The 12,998-nt window shown below is 39.4% G+C and overlaps 1 protein-coding gene across 2 annotated transcripts in view; it reads right to left on the reverse strand.

Moving 5' to 3' along the window:
* LOC101901776 (serine-rich adhesin for platelets) overlaps positions 1-12,998 on the reverse strand; it is a 446,297-nt gene that overhangs the window by 38,840 nt on the left and 394,459 nt on the right. For both annotated transcript variants that reach the window (XM_059131315.1, XM_059131316.1), the window contains exons 4-5: positions 3,569-3,672; positions 122-3,509 (exon numbers count right to left, since the gene is read on the reverse strand). In XM_059131315.1, coding sequence (XP_058987298.1) covers positions 122-3,500 — 3,379 coding nt within the window. In that variant the 5' untranslated portion in view covers positions 3,501-3,509; positions 3,569-3,672. The remainder of the gene's footprint in view (positions 1-121; positions 3,510-3,568; positions 3,673-12,998) is intronic.

Here is a 12,998-nt window from a genome sequence, read left to right on the forward strand (position 1 = left end):
TTATAAATTAAATGAAAAACAAAGATGTACACCAGCTTGAAAGTATGTCCCACGCGCCTGCAAAAGGCAACACAAAAACCAAAAAAAAAAAATACTACAAAAATAATAATCTATTACTTACCAGCTTTCGTCGCTGTGGAGGTCGTTGATGAAGGCGACAATACATTAACATTGCCATCATTGCTGTCATCATCCCCACCGTCACCGTCATTCTCACCACCATCAGCATCAGCATCAGCATCACCATCACCATCACCACCACCATTATTATTGTGATTGGTGTCGGCTGTTGCAGTAATGGGTTGTAGTTCCACAATGTCAGCACTACCAATTCGAGTTGTTGGTGTTGACGACGATGATGATGGACTGCAACTGACTTTGGCCCTATTGTCAGCGATTTCATATTGAAAATTGTTGCCTTTGGATTCAGGCTCCTCGGCATTATCACCATCACCGGGAGCAGCGGGAGTCGAACCATAATCGTCATTATCACTTCCATCTATTAAGACTGCTGTGCTGTTTTTGTCTTGCTTGGCATGGAGATCTTCCATCGTCCCATCATCACCATCATCATCCTCATCAGCAGCATTGTTATTCTGCTCATCGTTGTTGTCGCTGTCATCGCTGGCTTGCCCTTTGATATCGTTGGCTTGGGTGTTTGTTGTAGCTGCTGTTGCTGGTGCTGGCTGGCAAGAACTCTCTACTGTCGTTGTGGTTGTGGTTGCAAACGACCCTTTTGTGGCTGTCACAGATTGCTTGATTGTGTTGGAATTGTCATGCAGCAGCGGCAGCTCCTGGTGCTCCTGCTGGTTTATGGACACTTTATTTGAAACAATTGTAGCTGTTGCTTGGCGCGTTGTTGCATGGCTTGTATCGCCATTCCCGTTGCCGGGTTGTGTTGGTTGTGCTGTCGCCGCCACGGTGGCAAATAACTTGTCATAATCTAGTTGGAATTCCATATTTGCCGACTCATCATAATCTACTGTTCCAGCACTATCGTCAAGGTCCTCCTCCCCCACCTCGGCATCTTCATCTTCTTCGTTGTCATCGTTATTATACTCTTCCCCATCTTCTTCTCCATCATGATTTTCATTTATGTGCAGAGTGGTTTTATTGTAATGATGATGTTGTTGTTGCTGCTGTTGTTGTTTTGTTACCATTTCCGAATCCAACTGTAACTTCTCCAACAGCATGGCTTGTATAAATTGCTCATCATAATGGATTTGGACTTCGGAAATGTCTTCCTCATTGTCGCCCTCCCTTATTTCTTCGTCGCCTCTCTTGTGATTTCTCTTGGGTTTGTAGTAGTCATAATTAATACCTTCCGATGGATCTTCATTCTCCTCAGCTTCACTATCATTGTTGGGATCCTCAGTTTCTGTTTCGGTCTCCACATACTCTTCCTCCTCTTCCTCCTCGACCATAAATTGAACTTTTTTACGGGCCTGAGGCAGGGAAACATAAAATTGGGAAGTGGTAATACCCACAATGTTGCCATCCGTTGCCTGATTGCGCCTAGAGTTGGTGGGGGTACTGGATTTGGAACCACTTTCTTTGGGTTTTGTGGCTGAGGTCGGTGTGGAGGGCGTAGACTTGTCTGTTGCAGAGATCTCACCACACTCAGAGGTCTTCGATGTGGGTCTTTTCAAAATCGATTTGATATTATAGGTTGGCGTTACGGTAACTGTAACCATGGGTTCTTCCTCCTCTGACATTTCTGTGTTGGATTTTAGTTCTTGCATTTCTCCTGGGGGATTGTTGGAGGGGGAAGATTTATTGGACCGGGGAGGTCTTTTGGGTTCCCCATGTACGGAGTTGGCGTTTTGAGTGACCTGCAGAGAATCAGGCCGGTTGGTCTTGCTGTTGGAGGAACCTGGCGAATGTGATGCTGATGTGGATGAGGATACTTCAGTTTCTTTGGATTTTTGTGGGTTAACGCCTTCATTGCTGTTCTGATGTCTCAGGGACTTGGGGGTTTGTCCCGTTTCACCCAGGCTTATACGTTGTCCTGCAATGGCCTGGACATTGGCATAATTGGCCTTTTTATTTTTGTTGGTAATTTGAGACTTAACTACGGATGTGGTTTGGGGTTCTTCCCCCTTCCTTGAGGTTTCATGTTTTTGTTGTTTGGATGTGGTTGTTGTCTGTGCTGTTTGCCTGATAAAAGGCGGCGGTTCATCCTCCAGCAGGGCAGCATCTTGAACATTGAAATCATCATTTGGTGGCATAAACTCATTTTGTGAAAATTGCAACTTTTGTTTTCTAAGGGATTTCTTGTTGTTACCCTCCGTAGGGGGAGGGGTACCTGGACCATGGTTGGAAGGCCCCGAGCTATAGAATTCCCCTGACGAGCCGGCAGGAATTTGGGCATTTATTGAGATCAGGTCATAAGGATTTACATTGCAGCGCAGAATGGATTTACGAGAATGGCTGCTAGAGGAAGCCTGTTGGCCAGAGGCCATATCTTCGGACTCCATTAACCAGGAATCATCGAGTGTTTCCAGGACCTTAGAGCTCTCCTGGCTGGTGTTTACTAAAGCTTTCTGTTGATTTCTGGTACGAGATCTACCCCTTACAGGGCTGGCGCTTTTGCCACGGTTGCGGGACTTATCTTTGGCGCCACTACTGCTGCTAGCCACAGAGGCCTTCGAGGCAGCCCCTGGTTCCGGTGACAACAGTCTGGTGCGGCGCATTAAATCATATGGGTCCTTTTGGGGATCCAAAATTGTGGGTCTTTGCTTCTTACTGCTGCTCACCACGCGCACAGTGGCCGAAGGACCAACGGGCCTTAGTTTCGGCATCATTGGCATACTACCCTGAAGCCGGACGGTACCACCCAAATTGGCCAATGGCAGACGAGTACCCTTACATTTCTTGCAGATACTTGCCTTCTTGAGTGTGCGGCCCTTGGTGCCGCTCAGGTACTCGGGACATGAGCAGAGGACCACCGCCACAGCCGGCGTGGCAGTGGCAGCTGGTGGTGGTCGTTCGGTGGGGGCAAATATGGCAGCAGCATGTGGATGGCCAGCTGCAAAATGGCCATAGGCTGGATGGTAAATTCCCGCCGGTCTAACGGGTACCCCGCGCACAGTGCCATAAATCCATGGCTCAGCTGCATATTTCATGGAACGTCCCGTCATGTAGTCGTACACGGGACCTGCTGCTCCTCCAACCCCACTGCCATGGTATTCGCTCAAAGGTAAATGCATAATGGTGGCTGGTGTTATTTGATATTGCTGGGCAAATGGCAGGGCAGAACGTATGTTTGCATTATGTGCAACGTGAGTTGCCTCAATCGATTGTTGGTGCTGTAGGTGTTGTTGTTGCTGCTGAAACGTAATAGATGTTGGCAAGTTGGGCGTTGTTGGTGAAGCGGAGGATGCTGCAACCGATGCTGTTACCGATGCGGCGGTGCCGGTGTTGTTTGCTGAGATTTGTGATTTTTCGTTTTTATGGATTTTGAGCCTTTGACTCCAGGTCTTCTTTGATTTGTCATACATGGGAATACACTGGAACGAAAGATAGCAAATGTTACCAACTCGAGAAGCTTAGGTAGATTCTGGCTTACCTTATTTGTATTTGTGCATACATAATCCCCTATTGAGATTTCAAGGTTGGATTTTGTGGTTCATGGAAGCAAAACGAAGGCATTGAGGATGATGTCGCTAAAAGCTATGGGAAAAGTAAAAAAAAACAAAAACGAAAAATGCATTAGTTAATGGAATTCCGAAAGTAGAATGTTCAACAGAAGTAAAAATGGAAATTTAATTTTCAATACTTTGGCAATGACCTAAAATTCCATTTGGCATCATTTCGACTCCCCCTCAATCTATCTCTTCTTGAATGCTCTTTGATAACTTGCAACATAATTATAATTTTCCACTTTCCGCTTTCCATCTATTACTTTTCCATTGTTAAATGTAATTCTGGTTTTGGTTTTTAGCTCCAAAGAAGGTAGTGCAAAATTATTGAAAGCGAAAAAAAACTTATTGCTGTGGTGGCATCACCACCTTCGACTCTCCGTAGAACAATAAATAAAATATGCTCACCGCCTCCCCCTCCTCATTTCTCACTTCCTGGCAATGTTTATTTATTATGCCAAACGAAAAATTCTCATTCATTCATTCCTTCCTACAAAGGGAACAAAAATAAAACAAACAAAAGAGAGAGAAAAAACACCATTATTATCCAAAAAGTGGAGTGTAGGGGAAGGATACCTTTAAACATGGCAAGAGAAATGGTTTGGTAATGAGAGACAGCTAAATAATTATTTTTAATAACAGCCAAAGAAAGAGCTTGAGATCTTCCCCTAATGAGAGACAGCTAAATAATTATTTTTAATAACAGCCAAAGAAAGAGCTTGAGATCTTCTTAAGAAAAAAAAACTTTCTCATAGAAGATCAGAAAACTTCTTAAACATATAAAGAAGAGCAGAATATTCGTTTCATATAGAAATCTGATCTTCATAGGAAAGCCAAAGTCATAAAGAAGCATGCTAGAGCTCATCTTTATAGTTCTGCATGTAGAACCTCCTCTGCATAAATGAACATTCAGAAGCTGATATTCAAGGTCCTCTACTTAGAGGAGCAGAAAATAACAGAAATTTGGCATTCTTAAAAAAATTGGTCTTCCTATAGAAGGCCTGAAGATGGAATTCGTAACAAAAGACTTGAAGAAGATCTTCTAAATGTAAGTCCTGAAGAAGGTCTTCTTCATAAAATACCTGAGGAAGGAGATTTCATGATGGTCTTCTGAATGTTGAAGACCTCAAGAAGGTCTCCTGAAAGTAGAGGGCCTGAAGAAGGTGTTTTATATAAAGAAGACCTAGGAAGATATCCTTATTTCGGTCTTCTATTAGGAAGACCTTCTATGACCAGGTAACCAAGACCTTCTGTGAAGACCAGGTCCTCAATTTATAAGATCATATCCAGGTCTTCTATTTTCGGAAGTCGTAGAAGACCTGAAAAACGTTTTCTGAACAGCAAAGATCTGAAGATTGTCTTATAAATTGAAAATAAGACAATTGAAAATAAGGGTTTCTTCGTGGAAGACATGATGAAAATATTCATTGTGATCATAAAATGCCAAAAGAAGGTCTTCTTTACATGAAAGACCTAATAAAGGCGGAAAGAAGGTCGTCGTCATAGAAGATCAAAGAAGATTTTCTCCATATAGGAGAAATCGGATGAAGGTCTTCTCCATATAGAAACCCGGATGAAGGTCTTCTCCATATAGAAGACCTGGAGAAGGTCTTCTTCACATGGAAGACCCAGAGACGGTTTTCTTCACATAGAAGACCTGGAGAAGGTCTTCTTCACATAGAAGACCTGGAGAAGGTCTTCTTCACATAGAAGACCTGGAGAAGGTCTTCTTCACATAGAAGACCTGGAGAAGGTCTTCTTCACATAGAAGACCTGGAGAAGGTCTTCTTCACATAGAAGACCTGGAGAAGGTCTTCTTCACATAGAAGACCTGGAGAAGGTCTTCTTCACATAGAAGACCTGGAGAAGGTCTTCTTCACGTAGAAGACCTGGAGAAGGTCTTCTTCACATAGAAGACCTGGAGAAGGTCTTCTTCACATAGAAGACCTGGAGAAGGTCTTCTTCACATAGAAGACCTGGAGAAGGTCTTCTTCACATAGAAGACCTGGAGTAGGTCTTCTTCACATAGAAGACCTGGAGTAGGTCTTCTTCACATAGAAGACCTGGAGAAGGTCTTCTTCACATAGAAGACCTGGAGAAGATCTTCCTCACATAGAAGACCTGGAGAAGGTCTTCCTCACATAGAAGACCTGGAGAAGGTCTTCCTCACATAGAAGACCTGGAGAAGGTCTTCTTCACATAGAAGACCTGGAGAAGGTCTTCTCCATATAGAAGACCTGGAGAAAGTCTTCTTCATAGAAGACCTGGAGAAGGTCTTCTTCACATAGAAGACCTGGAGAAGGTCTTCTTCACATAGAAGACCTGGAGAAGGTCTTCTTCACATAGAAGACCTGGAGTAGGTCTTCTTCACATAGAAGACCTGGAGAAGGTCTTCTTCACATAGAAGACCTGGAGAAGGTCTTCTTCACATAGAAGACCTGGAGAAGGTCTTCCTCACATAGAAGACCTGGAGAAGGTCTTCCTCACATAGAAGACCTGGAGAAGGTCTTCTTCACATAGAAGACCTGGAGAAGGTCTTCTCCATATAGAAGACCTGGAGAAGGTCTTCTCCATATAGAAGACCTGGAGAAAGTCTTCTTCATAGAAGACCTGGAGAAGGTCTTCCTCACATAGAAGAACTGGAGAAGGTCTTCCTCACATAGAAGACCTGGAGAAGGTCTTCCTCACATAGAAGACCTGGAGGAGGTCTTCTTCACATAGAAGACCTGGAGAAGGTCTTCTTCACATAGAAGACCTGCAGAAGGTCTTCTTCACATAGAAGACCTGCAGAAAGTCTTCTTCACATAGAAGACCTGCAGAAAGTCTTCTTCACATAGAAGACCTGCAGAAGGTCTTCTTCACATAGAAGACCTGCAGAAGGTCTTCTTCACATAGAAGACCTGCAGAAGGTCTTCTTCACATAGAAGACCTGCAGAAGGTCTTCTTCACATAGAAGACCTGGAGAAGGTCTTCTTCACATAGAAGACCTGAAGAAGGTGTTTCGAAATCTTCTGCATTCAAAAGGTATGATGGACGTCATAGGACCCCTAAAGATAGTCTTCTTTATATAGAACACCTGCAGAAGCTCTTCTTCGCATGTAAGACTTGAATACGGTCCTCTTCACACAGAAGTCAGGGAGAACGTTATATTCAAGATCTGCTAAAAATCTTCTTTACAAAGAAGACCTGCAGATGATATTTTGCTACAAGGACTGCTTCATAGAAGGCCAGGATGATTTATTTCCAGTCCGTTAAAAAGGCACAAACCTCTTCTTCTCATAGAAGACGAAGGGTTTCATTCCCAGAGAAGACCAGAACGTTTTCCTCGCATTAAAGGCATTTATGTCTTCTCGTAGAAGACCGCGATAGGAGGAACTTTATTTCTGGATAAAGGATTTTTAAATATTTTGCTTTCAAGATTCGTCCTCCTTTCAATGGCCGGTCTTTCACTCTTAAAGAATTATGGTACTTCTACCTATCACTCACCGAAGATGGAATCGTCTTTTATTTGAAGACTGTGTAAATCTTCTGCAATATATTCGAAATTTCGTCAATTCCATATTCTATGATGGTATACATCTCCCCCAACTCCCTACAACGGAACGCACACTCACATTCATTTGTTTGCATAGTGGCGTTGTGGTCATTCTTTGTCGTTTGTCCCACAACACTTCATGGTTGTCTTATTTCGCTTCCATTTATGGCTATTGCTTTTGCAAAGCCGGATTTCGAGAGTCCTACATTTGAAGTAAGAACTTTTATTTAAGTGTATGTACTTGAACATACATACATACAAACTCGTACGATATATTTTAGTGTCTGTGGGCGGGTGCGTGTGGTGGGTGTACACCAGTGTTTGGTTTGGTCTTTCTTTTGCGTCTTATTCTTTTGCTTTTGGGTTAGTATTTGTTGCAACTTTGTTCTTCTGTAAATCTTATTTTATTCTATCTTTTTTGTGTGCCTGTGTGTCGATTTCACTTTTTTCTTGTGGTTTTTGCAGTTGTTGCTGCTGCCGTTGTGAGCATCTGCGTGGCATATTTATCATCGACAACGAAACGAATGACATTGTTGCAATATCTCTAAGAAAGCTCGATCTGTGAATGTGTACCGGGAGTGAGTGTGTCCATGTGGAGTTAGGTGTGTGTGTGTGAGTGTTTTATTTGTGTATAAAGACCAAGGTTGCATATCCGTTTTTTGTCGAATTGTAAATCCTGTTATTTGTCCAACAAACAAAAGAATAGCCATCCACTGTGGTCTACCATCCACTGCTGGCCGAACACAAAAATTTCCCTGCAATAATTTTAATTTAATGGAATTCGAAGAAGAAATTTATGACTTTCGGACGATTTGTATTGATTACAATTTTGGTTAGTTGTAAGTGCGTTTGTGTGTGTGTGTGTGTGTGTGTGTGGGCGCATGAAAGGCAACCAAAGCATTCTATGATAATTGATTTTTTAAAAGAAAATCGAAAGAAAAAAAAAATAAAAAGAACTAAACAAATGGATCATCTGTTTCTTTTAATTGTTTTTCGTTTTATTCCAAATTGATTTTGGAAAACAAATTACAATTGAATGTTGTAATCAAATATTGTAATTAAATTTTTTGGGAAATAAAAGCTTCACTAAGGAAATTCTATCTATCCATATCGAACCCCTAGTAATAAGAGATGTACTTTATGGAATTAGCATTGCCAAGAATTGGCTGCACGTATCCATCGACTGGCCATGAGAGTATTTGGACTATATTTGAAATGGCTATAATTGTGGGTCTTTATGGCTTACCGGGACTAAATGTTTGCAGACGTATTTTAACTTCCAGAGATTTATTCGTGAATCTTTAATATTCGCGGTCCACTAAGGACGCGAGCTATAATGGTGGATTGATTAAGGATTATCAGGATTAAAATCGTGGTCTTGATTAGGACTACCAGGACTATAATGTAGAATGTTTAAAAAAACAATCGGAATTACGATCGGCAATATTCTAAAGTATTTTAAGGACTAAGGATTATTCAAGGACAATCAAGACTATAATATTGAACGTTTTAAGGACGATCAGAACTACAATCGTGGATCTTGTAAGAAATATGCGGATAATATTCAGAACACACACAAATATGTGGATCCTTTATGGACCTTCAGTCCTATAATCATGGTTATTGTCCCAGAGTTGTCAGGATCGTGGATTTGATTTATACTATCAGGACTATAACGTTTTAAAAAGAATCGGCACAACGACTTTTAAGACTAAGGAATATTCTGGACAATCGAGACTAAATATTGAATATTCTAAGGACGATCTGGACTATAATCGTGGGTCTTGGATTAGAAGTATGTGGATAATATTTAGAGACTTAAGGAGACTACACTTGAGTACCGTTTAAGGACTCACTGTAATCGTGGGCCCTTTATGGACCTTCAGGCCTGTAATTATGGTTCTGTTAAGAGTTGTGAGGATTTTTTAGGGATACATTATAATCATGGGTCTTTTATGGTCCATCGGGGCTATAACCAACTCTGATAATCGCGGATCGTTAAATAACTATAAGGACTACAATCATGGATCTTGTAAGGACTATTGGGATTATAATCGTGGATCTTCTATCAAGGAGTATAAGCGTATATGTTTTAAGAAATAATCGTGAATCTTTTAAGGACTATCAGTACTATATTTGTGGATTTTTGAGGACTACAAGGATTATAATCGTAGATAGTTTAAAAGCATTAAGAACTATAAAAAATGCAATAGTGGATGTTTTAAGGAATATGTACCCTATAATCAAGATGCACGATTAACGATAATCAGGACAGTAGTCAATAATATTTTAAGGTCTATTACGATAATATAGTTTATATAGCTTAAAGGAAAATTTGGACAATTATCCCGCATCTTTTCAAGACTACCAAGGCTTTTAAAAACTACCCGAAATATAATCGTGTAAGGGATATCGATGTTTTAAGGACTATCGGGACAATTACCATGAATCTTTGAATGTCTCTTAGGTCTTTTAAAAATCATAGATATTACAATCGTTGATCCTCTCTGGTCTATAATCATGGATGTTTTAGGATTATAAGGACTAGAATTGTAAACCTTTAAAGGATGATTTAGACTATAATTCTTAAAAATTTTAGGACTATTTGGAATATGTACTATCAGATCTAATACCGTGGATCTTTTTAGAATATTGTGAACTTTAAACGTGGATCTTTTAAGGACTATAAGATTAAAGTTCGCTAAGACTGTGTCGTCCAAAAATAATCATGGATTAGATTGGAAAGATTGTCAGAATCTGCAGCCCTAAGAAATGTTGTGCAATTTCATTCTGTTGGAAATGTTCATTACGGCGTATGATTTTTAAAAACTACCAGGAGTACGTATACGTTTGACAAGCTATTTCTTCATTGGAGAGGACCATGGTAGAATTAAGAAGGTAAATTCATGCAATCATATGTTTACAATTTTTTTTCAAAAGTAATCGTTTGTACATACACAAATCAGAGAAGGGAAACAGCTTTCTATGTAGTGAAGTTCGACGAGGAAAATTACAGAAAATTCAAAGATGGGAATGCTTATTTGAAATGACTTTACCTTCTTCATTTTACCATGGAGAGGACGTTCAATAAATCATAATAATATTATGAATATCGTAAAAACGACTGAACCAAAAAATTATTGAATGGAAATTATCTCAATATTTGGGTACATGGCTTTTTTTGGCTTGCTCTAATCGATTACGAATTTGGGTACCGAACCATTGTCCTTTTTGACAATCAAGGATATTAAAGGTAAAAATACAAAATATTGGAAATTCCAGACAAGAATAGAGCTGATTTCATTATGATATTAATATTTTAAAATGTTGACCGTAGTTTAGGAAGTCTGGTTCCTTTCCTCGTGTGCACTACGTAGGTTATTCAATCTGGTTGTAGGTTGAGGGTATAAACAACCTAGTAAAATTTTTATTTTTTTTTTTAAACTTTTAATTTTTGTTCGTCAAACATACATAAAAAGGACTGAAAAACTTCGATCACCTGTTCATACATTGCATTGAGATATTAATTGAAGACATCTTAACTGGGGCTATAACAAAATTGGTCATCTGCATTTCCTAGGATCCTACAGTAACTTTCCATGCCCCATTGATATAATATCTTCATCTTAATATGGAACCAAACGTGTATAGTTTTCGATGAAGGTTATACAACAAATCCGCAAGGCCTATACTACTGTGTATCACAAAAAATAATTTCAAGTTTAAAATCAGTAGATTTTAACAGTAGAAATAGAACCCAAAAACATATGTATAGGCGCTTTGAAAATGTAAAATGTGTTCCCCCATCTGGAAATTTCGGATTAATATTCCTTTGGACAACAAAACGAGGACTATTTCGGTTGAAAGTTTTAACCCCCAAGCAAGTCTCTAAAAAAATGTGGCTAAAAACTCCCTTTAAAAGGGATCGTGGGAATACAACATTTTCTACAAAATTATTTGTTATAAATTTCTACTTTAGGTTCTAGAAGACAACAAAATCTTTACTTAAACGCCAGGAATTCAAAATATATTAAAAACACATTTAAGTGTTAAAGTCGAATTTTGTGTTGTCAAAGACAAACATATTCTTCATAAAAATTTCAGTACAAGTCATCAAAAAAAAAAAAAAAAAAAAAAAACAAGTAAGCAAAGGCTACAGTCGAGCGGGGCCGACCGTTGAATACCCTACAACACTGTAATAAGTGATACAGTTTATATAGGCGAGATACTCGAATGAATTCCTCAAGATATTGTGACAAATAATAAAAGAAAACCATCAGGTTTCGTTCTATAATTTTCGAATAATAACAACTTAAGCTAATTTGCTCATTTCCAATTTATTGGTAGATGTTGCACGTACATGGTCTTCCTAGATCTGGAACCAATATTTCCCAAAGACCTATAATTTCTTAGAAGTGGCAAAAGATTAACATATGTTATTGGTTTTTGACTGAAACGCATCTATATGAGATACAGCCATTTGACTATATTCGTTAACGAAATAGTCAGAAGTGCGTCTTTCCTGTATTTTTGAATTCTTCAAAAAGTCACTGGAATGGACATTTTCGTATTTTGTCTACAAAAGTTGGCAAACTCCTTCACACATTGAATATTTTTGGATGGCCATCCAAAACTGCTTGGCTTTTGCAATGTCCGGTAACCCCCATCCAAATGTGCGTGAGGATTGGGCGATAATTACGACCTGCCGACAATTTTGCAGTTTTTTGGTCCATTTCAACCCCTAAATATATGGCGATCATCTCCAAAAAGAGTAGGCTTCTATTCTGACCCTCATCTTATCCCCATGCAAAATTTCGTAAGAATCGAGCCATAAATGCGATCTGTATATGATATCCTTATATCCTAACTACTTAGTTTTGTTAGCTGTAGAAATATTACCAAATGTTTAATTCAAAATGAAAATATGCCAAAAATATGACAAAATTGAAAAAATATGAGAAAATTTTACAAAATCAATATTTTCATCTTTAGAGAGATATTTTTATGCGATTTTTTTAGACGTTTTTTCTTTCCTGCCAAGAGGCCATTCTGAATTAAAGAGAACTGTCGAAATCAGTTCAGCCGTTCTCGACATATAAGAGATCTTTCAAGCATATCTTCTTTGATAAATATATATATCGCACATATTTTGCTATATATCCGATTTGTTGGATGTTAACATCAATGTAAAGGTCAGAAGTAACCTTGTCATGGCTTTGTGATTTCGCCGGGATTTAAAATATTCGCGGTTTAATGAAAAATGTTGAATTTTTTCAGCACAAAATATATGGTCTATTTTACCCGCTAAATATTATCCGATGACCACCCAAATTGGTAGGCTTCTTCCCCGTCCTAAACTCTAGCTACATGCGAAATTCCGCGTAGATTGGTCTATAATTGCGACCTGTATAGCTACTGCAAAATCCGACATTTTTTCAGTATTTGGTCCATTTCAACCCCTAAACATTTGGCGATCATCTCGAAAAGAAATAGGGTTCTATTCTGGCCCAACCCCGACCTCCATTCCAAATTTCGTGAAGATCGGGACATAATTGCGACCTGTAGAGTGATTACAAATTAACATGGACAGACGGACAGACGGACAGACGGACGGACGGACATACATAGCTAGATCGACTCAGCTCGGCGAGCTAGGATGATCCATATATACTTTCCTATGTGGGAAACCAATATTTCGTGGTGTTACATAATTTTTGGCCCAATCAAACTTATAATACCCCCAACACATAGTGTTGTAGGGTATAAAAAGAAAAAAAATTAAATAAATGGAAAGGATATCCCCAAAAAAAAACTAGGAAACT

Source organism: Musca domestica, unplaced genomic scaffold (genome assembly GCF_030504385.1).
Source record: "Musca domestica strain aabys unplaced genomic scaffold, Musca_domestica.polishedcontigs.V.1.1 84, whole genome shotgun sequence".
In the NCBI taxonomy this organism is placed as follows: domain Eukaryota; kingdom Metazoa; phylum Arthropoda; class Insecta; order Diptera; family Muscidae; genus Musca; species Musca domestica.